This window comes from Schistocerca gregaria, chromosome 6 (assembly GCF_023897955.1).
Source record: "Schistocerca gregaria isolate iqSchGreg1 chromosome 6, iqSchGreg1.2, whole genome shotgun sequence".
NCBI lineage: Eukaryota > Metazoa > Arthropoda > Insecta > Orthoptera > Acrididae > Schistocerca > Schistocerca gregaria.
The window spans coordinates 386861007-386875107 of NC_064925.1; the positions used below are offsets into that span (position 1 = coordinate 386861007).

Below are 14101 nucleotides of genomic sequence, written 5' to 3' on the forward strand. Positions count from 1 at the left end.
CACAATGCTCTCCCGGAAACTGGTCGAGATAACCATATTGGGGATTAAGAAGCCGCTTCAGCTGTGTTTAAACTTTTTATTATCGAATCACAGCCGGTTTCGTGGCACTCTAAACCAAATCATCTGGTGACATCTACATAACAATGAATAATGAAATAATGACACATCTTAAAATAGCCACTAACATGAAAAAATTTGAAGAAATTTTAAAAACATGTGAAACAGAGAAAACTGTACTCACGTAACTAACTCATAAAAGCTACGTAACCTGGAACATGGAACCCAACATTCATTGTGTGACCAAATTTATAAACCACTAAATGAATCAAAATCAGCCGGCAATAGGGACTCAAGTCCAAAATGATCAGTGAAGCTTAAACAGATAACATGACCGTAATCCGCTGGGAACACGAAGGTATTTAAAAAAGTATATAAAATACGATGAGTTGCCAGTTTAGGCTCCCCCTCCATTCTTTAAATTAGGCTCCCCCTCTCTTCTTTAAATCAGGCTCCCACTCCGTTCTTTACATTGGCCGCCCAACATATTTTATATGGTTTCTTAAGTACCTCCGTGTTACCAGGAGAGTATCGTCATGTAATCTGTTTGGGTTCCACCGACCATTTTGAACTTGGGTCCCTATGTCCGGCTGATTTTGATTCATTGACTTACCGCCATTTAGCAGTTTATGAGTTTGGTCACACAATGAATGTTGGGTTCTATGTTCCGGGATGTCTCGCTCTTATGACGTAGTTACGTGAGCATAATTTTCTGTATTTTACATGTTTTAAAAAAATTTTACGTGTAGATATTTATATATTTTTTTAATTTTATGGTTTTTCCCCTCTTTTACTGTATGAAATGAAATTTCGTTGTATTTGTGAGTGGTGCTCCTTTATTCTGCATGTTTATGCATGTTTCATGTTGAGTTACGTGTTGTCTAAGGCCGGCCGGGGTGGCCAAGCGGTTCTAGGCGCTACAGTCCGGAACCGCGCGACCGCTACGGTCGCAGGTTCGAAACCTGCCTCGGGCATGGACGTGTGTGATGTCCTTAGGTTAGTTAGGTTTAAGTAGTTCTAAGTTCTAGGGGACTGATGACCTCAGATTTTAAATCACATAGTGCTCAGAGGCATTTGAACCATTTGAACCAACGGGATACGTGTACAGACAACTAGTCAAGCCGACAAAACATCTAAGGAGATTTTTCAATAGGGATTCGCCCAGAAAATGTCCGATGGCGAATTAACAGCAATCAAGTGATGTACGGCGGACTTACGTGTATCGCCAGTACTGTGGGTCGCGCCGTGTCCACTTCTTGTGCCCCCTGGAGTAAGCGCAGCCCCGCTGGTTTCCGAGGAAGACATCGTATCCGGCGTCGGCGAGCATGAACGCTGTTTTCAGAGAAAAACGTACTGTAACATCTACACACATACAGTAGCTGCAGTAACGCATACTATAAACAAAAAAGTTAAATGATAGACAATGACATACGGGGTTAATTTTCAGTGTAGCTCATCAAACTAAACTGAGTCAAATGCCGTAGTGGAATTTGCGCCGACGAACAGATAGACAAAAAAAAAATGTCAAATATGTGTGAAATCTTATGGGACTTAACTACTAAGGTCATCAGTCCCTCAGCTTACACACTACTTAACCTAAATTATCCTAAGGACAAACACACACACCCATGCCCGAGGGAGGACTTGAACCTCCGCCGGGACCAGCCGCAAAGTCCATGACTGCAGCGCCCTAGACCGCTCGGCTAATCCCGCGCGGTAGACAGATCAACTGGCTAAACAAAGTCGAACTTCAGGCACACTATGTCACCCAAAAGGACTGTACACTTACTTCACCCAGTAACGTTTCGTGTGAGATGGGATGAACAATGGAGGAAAAGAACTAATAACATAGGGAAACATTATAGAGAAATATAGTGAACATATTGAAAACTAAATGTTTCCTTAATTTTTAATCCTGTCGTCACACAAATGTTACCACAACCAGTTTCGATTTCGTAGCAAGTCACCATCAGATAAACTGCTTAAAAAATAAGAAAGAGGACAATATTAAAATGCTAAAGAGCTAGATAAAAAAATCAAACCACTTTCTATACTTAACTGCACCCACTTGAATAAGTTACGTAGTGCTGCGATGTGCTCTCTACTACCGTTGACCTGCGTCACTACTAACGACTGCGCCACTGTAGCCTTCTGGAACTGCTACACAACATATCAGTTCCAGTAGTAAAATTCCTCCAGAAACTAAGTCCTTTTTTCGATGCAGCGCTATGGCGATATTGTTTCCAGTAACAAGTCTGTTTAATACTATGGTATCTCACAGTATGGTGTCTCTCAATAGTCTACGGCACACTTGTTGGTAACATCGTGGCTATGGCACCAACTCAGCCCAGGGAAGAATCAGGCTGCAGGTTATAACAGTGCGTGGATTGCTACATCGAATGTGAGAGACTGGCTGCAGCTCTCGGTGATAACGATTTCCTCATCCTCGGGTCTCCTGGCAGCATGTAGTCAACCTCTGAATGGCATCCGTGGTGGCGGTGCCAAAGGAGCCCATTCTTTGTAGGTGACCACTGTGAATTGCCGCCGACGCTTGTGCAACTCACGGTCTCGCCTGCGGGTCAGGCAACCAAAACACAGCCATGATAAAAGGGATGTCTACCAAGCAGTGGTAGGTGGAGGACCGAACAGCTGATTAGGCCGGAAGATGTGCTCACAATCTAAACATATCTGCGCTCTAATAGTGGGTACCGAAGGTTTCACCTTCAGAAATGCGTATCTTCCTATTCGTTTTATATTGTGAATATTTTAATGTCAAATCTGCTTTGTTTTTTTTTTATGTACCCTTCATTTCCAACAGTCAGAACTCAGATACGCTTACATGGTGAGTGTTCCTCCTGACCTGTTCGGTGGTACTCTGACGAGTTACTATATAATGTACTCAAATTGTGTAACTGTGTATAAAAGTCAGTGTGATTTGTAGTTGACTTTCATTTCCTATTGTTTTAGTCCGCCTTTTGTAATATGTTTTTACACAGATCATTTGATGGAGACTTGATAATATATCTGAAGTAGTTATGAATGATTGTATGACCTCAGGTTAAAAAACATAACCAAAAAGATATCTGGATTATAAATAAATAAATAGTGCGATCATTACAACCCATTTGTGTGTCACGCAAGCGGTGTCGAGAGAATCCCATACATCCATAGTATTAACACGTAAATAACTTAATTGTGATCGGTTCATTAATTATCTACATCTGATGGGACTGATTGGTGACCCTCTGTGTGCAGTTGGAGACGAAGAAGACAGAATCCACGTAAGATTAGGATACAGCTGATGGTACACTTAAGCAATTGAGTTGTGAGCTAAACAGGCCCCTAATGCGCTGTCACGCTGTTGAAGACATAAAACGTTTGTACAAATCACTCCAAAATAACCAAGTACTGAAAATAAAGATCGTGCAGGTAAGAAACGATATGTTTCTCTGTTGTAGACATCGCTAGAAAGATATTCTGGACGATAAATGGGCTAGAGGAGACCTCCAGGACGAGACCATATGTGAATAGGGACACTCAGAGGTGTATACAACAAAACGCGTATAACGTATCTGTACTCTCCGGTGTATGGAAAGATTTTTGACACGTACACCTAATGTTCCGTGATTAACGGAAACAAGGCATCGATCCGAAGAGCAATGCTCACAGGAAGAATATAAATAGTTATAAGCTGATCCATTGAAATATAAAGAAAAAGATAATAAATTAAAATTTCACTGTAGATAGTCGTAATTTTGTATATCAAAATTGCTTGAATGCATTCAGATGGCAGAATGAAAATGGTCGCCAGTTCCAAATCTGGCAAAAGTTAAATTTGGTAAATGAAAATAATGACTTTGAAATTACACAAATACTGGGCAAGAAACTGTAGCAGCTAAACAAAGTGCACTCATGTGAGCTTTGACGTATGAAACACATGTAACGCAAATATATAAGACATTAATTTGCAATGTAATGTTATTAATTATAACAACTATCATCAACAACGTGCAATACCAGCAACAATTCATGGAAACTGTGCTGTGTTACGTAAGGCACAATAATCCTGTCCGTTTGAAAATATGCTTTATTGGGGCCAAAATTTATTATTATTAATAATTATTTACTTTTCAAATGACTACTTCTCTAATTAATGCAGTAAAAACGTTCATTCATTGCAATAATTATTTGTCAATACTAATGTTACATAATATTACGAAACACAACGTAAATTTGTAAGATTATTTTAAATACAAGGGAGCCATCACACTTTTGTCACAGAAATATTAACTGCATTTAATTCACTTTTAGCCTGGACTGATTGTTTGGCATAGTTGTACCACACTATATGAACAACTACAGTTATCACTTTAATTACGTGAATGAAAATCAACTATAAAATTAAATGAATCTGTTTCCTTTAAAGTATTCCTTTTATTCATGACTTTCTTGTAAACTATGAGAAGGACAGGATCCTGATGGTTAACGATTTGTGTCTATAAAGTTTCACTCGAAAAGTTTATGTTTTCCCTAAACGTAGTCTCGTACGTAGTGTGATTATGAAAACGGCAATGTTCGCTGGTTTTACACATATTCTTGTTTGCAGAAGGCCGATTTACATTAGGACCAGAGACTAGATGAACTGTATAATGGCAGTAGGAATTCTATCTGTCTCTGCCTGTGACCTTTGTAAAACTATGGGAACCTGATGTAATGGAGATAGTTCACGACAGTTCTATGAATTTGTGAAATTAACAGATGGCGGCTGTAATGGTACTCGATTTACCCAAGGATCAGAGCCGTCTTTTGTCATGTCAGACAGGAGTAGCTGGCAGAGACAGACACAGCAACAGGGAAGTAACCGATTTTGTGACTTTTCCTAACAAGGAACGAACTTTATAATGTCATCTGTGTGCTTTTATAGTTTAGTTTCTTGAGTTTCTGCATGTTAATTTAATATCTGATAGCCACAGTTCTCGCGTTTTCGTTTGCGTAAACCAATTCTGAGACATATTAGAAGTTCCTAATCAGGGGCGAATTTTTTAGTTTCACCCGTGTGCTTTGGTAGCCAGGTTTTTGAAACTGTACGTTTCCGTCAGTGTTACAGTAGAGTTCCGCAGCACGTGCCGATAGTCTGTTTATCTGTGTAGTTCAGATTCCCACGGTCTTTAGTGTGGATAGGGACTGAGATTGTAGTGTGTGGATGCGAGCCCAGTTGGTGACACTTCACTCTCAGCTCAAGGCTGTGATGGCATCGGCTACATAGCTTGAGGCTGGAGTGGATGGGCAGCATTCTTGTGGGCCGGCCGTGGGGTTCCGACGAACGTCCAGCACGTCCGAGTCCTCCGATCGGTCTCCCCTGTTAGTCTGTGGCTGACACTGCCGCTAACCCAGATGCCGTGGCCTGTCCTGTTTCAGAAGAAACCTTTCAGCCCCTAAGATCCGGACAATCACAGAGGGTGGGATTGTTGATAGGAGGGAGCTCCAAGGTTAGGCGCATTATTGGGTCCCTTAGGGACGTCGCTGCCAAGGAGGGTAAGAAAGGCAATGCGCTCTCCGTGTGCATACCGGGTGGAGTCATTCCAGACGTCGAACGGGTCCTCCCGGATGCCATTAAGAGCACAGGATGCAGTCAACTGGAGGTGGTGGCTCACATTGGTACCAATGATGTGTGCCACTTTGGATCAGAAGAGATTCTTTCTGGTTCCGAGTGGCTAATAGAAGTAGTAAAGGCTGCCAGTCTTGCTTGCGAGATGAGAACAGAGTTGACCATTTACAGCATAGTCGAAAGGCGTCCGCTGAATATGTCCGGAGTCCACTTTACTCAGGAGGTGGCTACATGGATAGCAAAATCTGTGTGGCGTAAACTGGGGGTTTTTTTAGGTTAGAGGTCCTCGGGAAAACACAAAAAGGGCTTCAGTCACAGAGGGTGCAGGCCGAACATAGGAAGAACGTAGATACGGGAACCATCGGTATAGCAGTTGTAAATTGCCGTAGCTGTGTTGGGAAAGCACCAGAGCTCCAAGACCTAATAGAAAGCACTGATGCTCAAATCATTATAGGCACTGAAATATGGCTAAAGCCGAAATTTTTTAGAAGAACCTAATGGTGTTCCGAAAGGATAGAATGAACACGGTTGTCGGTGGCGTGTTTGTTGCTGTTAGAAGTAGTTTATCTTGTAGCGAATTGGAAGTAGATAGTTCCTGTGAGTTAGAATGGTCAGAGGTCCTTGTCGGCAACCGGAATAAAATAATAATTGGATCCTATTATCGACCTCCCAATTCAGATGACACAATTACTGAAAGGTTCTAAGAAAACTTGAGTTTGATTTCAAATACGTACCCGACTCAACGGTTACAGTTGGTGGTGCCTTTAATTTACCGTCGATATGTTGGCGAAAATAAATGTTTAATTCCGGAGGTACGCATAAAACATCATCAGAAATTGTGCTACTTGGATTCTCTGAAAATTATTTCCGGCAGTTAGTTCATGAGCCCACGCGAATAATAAACGGTAGTGACAACACACTTGACCTCTTAGCAACAAATAATCCTGAGTTAATAACGGGCATCAAAACGGAGACAGCATTAGTGAACACAGGGTTCCCGTTGCGAGTCTGAATATTGTAAACCCCAAATCCTCCAAAAATAAACAAAAAATATACCTATTCAAAAAAAGCAATAAAAGTTCAGTTGACGCCTTCCTGAGAGATAATCACCACTTCTTCCAAATTAACAATATAAGTTTAGACCAGATGTGGCTTCAATTCAAGGAAATAGTATGGGCAGAAATTGAGAGATTTACCAAATAAAGTAATAAATGACGAATCTGATCCTCCTTGGTACACAAAACGGGATTCTTGCAGAAACAATGAAACAGACATGCCAAATTTAAACAGATTCACAATCCCAAAGATTGCCTATCTTTCACAGAAGCTCGAAATTTAGCGCGGACTTCAATCCAAGATGCTTAATACAGTTTCCATAACGAAACTTTGTCTCGAAGCCTGCCAGAAAATCCAAAGAGATTCTGGGCGTAAGTAAAGTATGCTAGCGGCAAGACACAATCAGTGCCTTCTCTGCGCGATAGCGATGGCGATACTATCGAAGGCAGCGCTGCCAAAACAGAGTTACTAAACAAGGCTTTCCGAAATGCCTTCACAAAAGAAGACGAAGTAAATATTCCAGAATTCGAATTAAGAACAGCTGCCAACATAGGTAACGTAAAAGTAAATATTCTCGGTGTAGTGAAGCAATTTACAGCACTTAATAAAAGAAAGTTCGGTCAAGAATACCATCATAACGACCGGGAGAGCGGTATGCTGACCCCATGCCCCTCCTATCCGCATCCTCTACTGAGGATGACACGGCGGTCGGATGGTCCCGGTAGGCACTCGTGGCCTGAAGACGGAGTGCTAATAAAAGCAAGTCTTCTGGTCTAGACTGATTACCAAAAATGTTTCAAATGGCTCTGAGCACTATGGGACTTAACATCTGAGGTCATCATTCCCCTAGAACTTAGAACTACTTGAACCTAACTGACCTAAGGACATCACACACATCCATGCCCGAAGCAGGATTCGAACCTGCCACTGTAGCGGTCGCGTGGTTCCAGACTGAAGCGCCTGCATACCAATTAGGTTCCCTTCAGAGTATGCTGCTGTATCAGCAGCATACTTAACAAACATATACAACCGTTCGCTCGACGAAAGAACCGCACTCAAAGTCTGGAAAGTTGCATAGGTCACACCAATATTCAAGATGGTAGTAGGAGTAATCCACTAAATTACAGACCCATATCGTTAACGTCGATATGCATCAGTATTCTGGAACATATATTGTGTTCGGACATTATGAATTACTTCGAAGGAAACGGTCTGTTTACACACAGTCAACATGGATTTAGAACACATCGTTCTTTTGAAACTCTGCTAGCTCTTTACTCGCATGAAGTGTTGAGTGCTATTGATAAGGAATTTCAGATTGATTCCGTATTTCTGGATTTCCGGAAGGCTTTTCACACTGTACCACACATGCGGCTTGTATTGAAATTGCGTGCTTATGGAATAGCGTCTCAGTTGTGTGACTGGATTTGCGATTTCCTGTCAGAGGGGTCACAGTTCATAGTAACTGGCGGAAAGTCATCGAGTTAAACGGAAGTGATTTCTGGCGTTCCCGGAGGCAATGTTACAAGCCATTTGCTGTTCCTTATCTATATAAACGGTTTCTGAGACGATCTGAGCTGCCCTCTTAGGTTGTCTGCAGATGGTGCCGTCGTTTATCGACTAATAAAGTCATCAGAAGATCAAAACAAGAAGATTTCTGTATGGTGCGAAAATTGGCAATTGACCCTACATAAATAAAAGTGGGAGGTCATAAATCAGTCAAATCTAAAGGAGGTAAATTCAGCTAAATACCTAGGAATTATAATTACGAACAACTTAAATTGGAAGGAACACATAGAAAATGTTGTGGGGATATCCAAAGACTGCGTTTTATTGGCAGAACACTTAGAAAATGTAACAGATTTACTAAGGAGACTGCCTACACTACGCTTGTACGTCCTCTTTTAGAATACTGATTCGTGGTGTGGGATCCTTACCAGAGTACATCGTAAAAGGGCAAAAAAAGGCAGCACGTTTTGTACTATCGCGAAATAGGGGAGAGAGCGTCACTGAAATGATACAGAATTTAGGGTGGACATCATTAAAAGAATGGCGTTTTTCTTTGCGACGGAATCTTCTCACGAAATTTCAATTACCAACTTTCTCCTCCGAATGCGAAAATATTTTCTTGACACCTACCTGCATAGGGAAAAGATCACCATAATAAAATAAGGGAATTCAGAGCTCGTACGGAAACATGTAGGTGTTCGTTCTTTCCGCGCGCTAGACGAGATTGGAATAATAAAGAATTGTGAAGGGGGTTCGGTGAACCCTCTACCAGGCACTTAAATGTGATTTGCTGAGTATCCATGTCGATGTAGATGTAGATTGACCGGGAAACTGTCAAACCCGTTTAGAAACTCAGATAAATCAATTCCAGTACTTATAACACAACCGATTAAAAGGCAACATAGATTCTCTACCCTCTCATGTGCCTTCACGTCGCATCATGTAATTCGTGTCAAGTGAGGTAGCAGCAGACGAGCATTCCATGACATTCATTCATCGCAGACTTCATTGGTGACAGCCTTCCTTATAGCACGTTTCACCAAGTGGTGAACAGCCGCTTTCGTTAAATAGTCTTTATTGATACAAGCGAGATAGAACATGTGCTATAATAGTTGTTTATGTTATGTATAGCTTACACCTTATAAATTCATCACCGGACAATCAATGACTATCTTCTCCAAAAACAATAAGAACTAGTGAACAATTTTGGGAAAAATATTACAATATTAAATATCAATGGAACATTGCAAATCTCGCAACATAAAAATTAACTGCTACAGAGCAATAGTGCATGTACCTGCATCTTAGAACAATAATTCTCGCTACACAGTCACCCTCCTATTCTAAGTCAACAAAACAACATTCGACAAAACACTATTACATGTTCCTACTTTTTATGTTTTTGACAAATAGCATTAGCAAGCAAATTATTTTAAACTATAAAGTTTATTTCAGTTGATGTTCATACAAATTGTTGAATGACTATGTCGGTTTTGACTGAACAGCCTATAAATGTTTTTTAGCTGATGGCTAAAAATTTTTGGTGAGCCTTCTATTACAAGAAGATTCATTGACTGTTGACTCCTAGCATGTTTTAAATTAGCAATAGGTAAGAAATATTTATAGGCTGTTCAGTTGAAACTGGTACAAAAATTAAACAGTTTGTTTAGCTATCGTCTGAAATGACTTTATAGTTATTATTTGAATACAATTGGGAATATCGTGCCAAACGTTTAAAGATGACACCAGCTGCAATGAAACATTCACATGTCACATAATGATATACCAAAACTATTCACTACTACTTCTCAGTGAGAGTATGAGTTAGGAAATAATTTTCACAAAAAAATATCTCAATTTTTTGGTACTTTTCTTACAGAAATAAGGAAAATAAATTTAATAACACGTTTCGGTGTTTGACATGAAAAGTAAAGTGTTTAAGAAGCAGTTATTGAATTGAAATGGGTACATTCCCTTCTCAGAATACTGTGCTCCGATAGCGCTAATTAACACAAACTTAACAACTGGGTAAGGTGCAAATAGTACTTACTGGGTTTTAAGGAATACATAAGGCTTTCGCATGCCGTGTGGGAGATGTATATTTTTAGATAAAATTTCGCAGAGACTCTGTATTTCGATTTATATTTGTTGTGCATATTTGAGAGGGAAATCTCCACCGGAGATTCCAAATTTCAGACAATGATTGGTGAACCAATCGCATCTGAGGGGTATTACATTGTCAAATAAATGGAAAACACGTATGAGCTGTAGTGAAAATAAAATCACAGAGGTGCAAGATACCTGCTAATTGTGGGAATCAGCTTCACTGGTATCTTCTTTGAAAATCAATAGACATATTTTTGTGAGTCACGAAAGACGGGAATTTTGTTCTGTCATTGTGTCAGCTTACCCAGACGCTTTGCTAAATATAAACGTTTATATGTATTGACAAGTGGAGTGCATCACTGGAAAGTCGCAACTAAAGTAACTCAGAGCTGTATGTGATTGCTGTACCATCAGTACTTAAATGGAGAAGGTATATTGCCGTCTGCATGTTCAATAATAGGCAGTGTAGTCACTAAAAATATCAAGGGCTGATGTTACTGTATTAGCGTACGGGGTAGTAAATTCGGGCTTCTTTACACTAAAAATGAACAACATGGCACTCACCCACTCACTATCGTTCTTCACAATTAACTATTATAAGGCAATGATTCAGAAGCAACTGAGCGCTAAAAACAGCAGTCCGAATTTGTAAACATGAACATGTTACGTAATGACACACCCAGTCGACCTCAAACATTTAACTCGATGATTTCATGCTCCAACAAAACGTGGCACAGTTATAAATGTGGATCACATTTCAATTAATGTAATTAAGGGGCACGCATTTTTTGTGGCTCCTTAAAGCACACCTAAGCACAGTAGGTAACTCCTGCACTGATTCAATCTGCTGAAAAGCCGCAACGGACGGAAACACGTGTCTATCATCCCTGTAGCATTACACGGAAGAAGATTGTTATCCTGTTGTGAACTGCAGCTTCCTCTCTTTGTCAGCATATCATCCTCACCGCTTACCCACACTGTCTACCGTACGCGGAACCTGCAACGAAACAGAGAGCTCCATAATATTAGTTCCTTGTACTCGAAATGGCCTTGTTTATATAAAAATTCAATAACTGGTCTTTCAACCTGAAGCATAATTTGAGCCCAAACGTATATTACAAGTGGAGGAAACTCGATACGTTTCTAATGAAATGAGAATAAAACCCCATGCCGATGCTTTTGGAGTAACTAAAACAGAAAATTTTGACGTTCGCGCAGTTCACTGAATATTACTCTCTCTTGGACAGAAAAAAGTACCAACATTCATCAAAACAGTAAGTGAGTTTCCACAATGGCTCTGAAATATAATAATATGACGAATTCTTACGTAAACTTAGGTCATCCAACATCCATCTGACAGATTTAAAATTCTCTAAAGCTATAAGTGCTTCACCAATGATTATGTATCTATTCTTTCCGGATTGGTCGCAGAAAACTGGCTTGATTGCGGACACTTCACGATGCGCGTATTTTACTAGCACATTGTCTTAGACAACAAAAAATGGGACTATACATCTGAGATCATGAGTCCCCTAGAACTTAGAACTACTTAAACCTAACTAACCTGAGGACATCACAAACATCCATGCCCGAGGCAGGTTTCGAACCTGCGACCATAGCGGTCGTGCGGTTCCAGACTGTAGCGCCTAGAACCGCTTGGCCACCCCGTCCGACCTTAGACAACACGTAACACAACATGAAACATGCATAAACATGCAGAATAAAGGAGCACCAGTCACAAATAAAACGACATTTCATTTCATACAGTAAAAGAGGGGAAAAACCATAAAATTAAAAAATATATATATCTCTACACGTAAAAGCTGCAACATCCCAGGCGACGCCAAAAACAAATTAATAAATAAATAAAATTAAACTAAAAAAATCGCACATTGCAGCATTTTACTATGAAAGAGCATTTAATAAATGAAATTAATTTCGTTTCAACCTTTTGTAATTACTGAAAATATTATTAAAATGGCTACGATTTAAGGTGAGTGAGATAGGTAACACCAATGGGAAACATTTACTGCAGCTTCTGTAAAAGTTATATTTTTATTACATAAATTTACAGAGGAGAGCTCCCTAAAAGTCACATTGTCAAGTGAAGGAAATAGGGTGTCGTTATCCCTCGTTGGCGGCCCACAATCCCCATTAGGCCGCTCCGCACAGGGAGCGACTCAAATGAAATCCTCACTGACAGTCCTCTAAATGTATCGAAACCGTCCTTGTTACACGGAAAAATAGTTTTACACCGTCTGCCGTGAACACGTAATTCTCTCTCCCATGCCCTGACAAGACAATAATCTTTATGCACGACCCTCCAGACTCCTTTGTTACTGCGACTTATAGCGACCTATTGATACGTTTCAAAATTCTCTCTCGCCGACTTTTACATAGATTATAATATTTTAAACTTTTAAGCGAAATTCCATATTTACATTAAAATACAGTATTGTGTCCTAGAAATATTTTAGCGCATAACGGTAGAAATTGAAAAATCGCTTTTCCGTAAATGGCAGGTAGTAAACGTTTATAGAAAGTAACACAAAATCTGCAGTATTGCACTTCTCTGCGTTTTGTAACAAGTTTGTAACAAAGTCACCAAGTCACCTCCCTGTACACAAACTACTACTTCGTTAGCAGGTAGCCTCATAGTGCGACAAACGTTAACCGCAGATCATCTTATTCCATCGTGATCAATAGCACCTCTATCATATTGCCTTGAGGTTATTTGGAATGACGTGCTTTGAATTAACTACTGACCAAACATAACTCTAAGTGTTTTAGCTTGCATTATCTTCACCGAGACGCAAGTGTTATGTATCCAAAAGTAAAATTAGACTTAATTCAATTATTTTTTTGGTTTGGTTTTTCAAGGGGGTCCAAAAATGGTTCAATTGGCTCTAAGCACTATTAGACTTAACATCTGAGGTCATCAGCCCCCTAGACTTAGAACTACTTAAACCTAAGTAGCCTAAGGACATAATACACATACATTCCCGAGGCTGGATTCGAACCTACGACCGTAGCAGCAGAGCGGTTCCGGACTGAAGCGCCTAGAACCGCTCGGCCACAGAGCCCGGCGGTTTTAATTACAAAACAAGTATTTTTATGCTTGCTGCCGAGAATGGACATGCAAACAAACTTATGATTATAGATACGTTTGACCGAATCTCTTAAGGCATAAGAAACTGACTGGTCAACATGGCAGATTTAAAACCCAAACAACACAAGCGGCCGTTTGGGGTGCCAAGCTGAGGTGTGGACCAAGGGCACCGAAGTACAAAAATTTGTACATAGATAAAAAATATTTAGCAGAGAAAGGTGACACAGGTGAAAGTATATGATAATACACGTAGAAGCAAAAATGTTCCAGTAAACGACCCATCCCCGAGATCATTGGAAATGTGGGGATACACACCGACACTGTGTATTGGAAAAGTAAACTTTTCGATGAAATCTGAATGTAACTGGGCGCAATTTTCACCCAGTGGTTGTCTTAACTAGAGATACAATACTACTGCAGCGTGTCATTTGACACAAATTACTGTAACTCGTGCGTGTCAAAAGATGTATTCCGCGTGTCATCCTCACATTTTGTAGCAATATCCACCCATCTATGCACCGAGTTACGAAATCTTTAAGACACATCAGGTACATCTCGGAAATCTTGACATCCCGGTGAATTCGCTACTCCATTTCTACAGCCGTATCAGCGGGAGTGCTGTACGTTTCACTTCTGAGATGAACCTACACAGAAAA

The 14101-nt window shown here is 40.2% G+C and overlaps 1 protein-coding gene across 1 annotated transcript in view; it reads right to left on the reverse strand.

The window, feature by feature from the left end:
* Window positions 1-14101, reverse strand: part of LOC126278066 (lipase member M-like) — a 162769-nt gene that overhangs the window by 78699 nt on the left and 69969 nt on the right. Inside the window, exon 4 of the mRNA XM_049977891.1 lies at window positions 1275-1389. Within this exon, the coding sequence (XP_049833848.1) occupies window positions 1275-1389 (115 nt within the window). The remainder of the gene's footprint in view (window positions 1-1274; window positions 1390-14101) is intronic.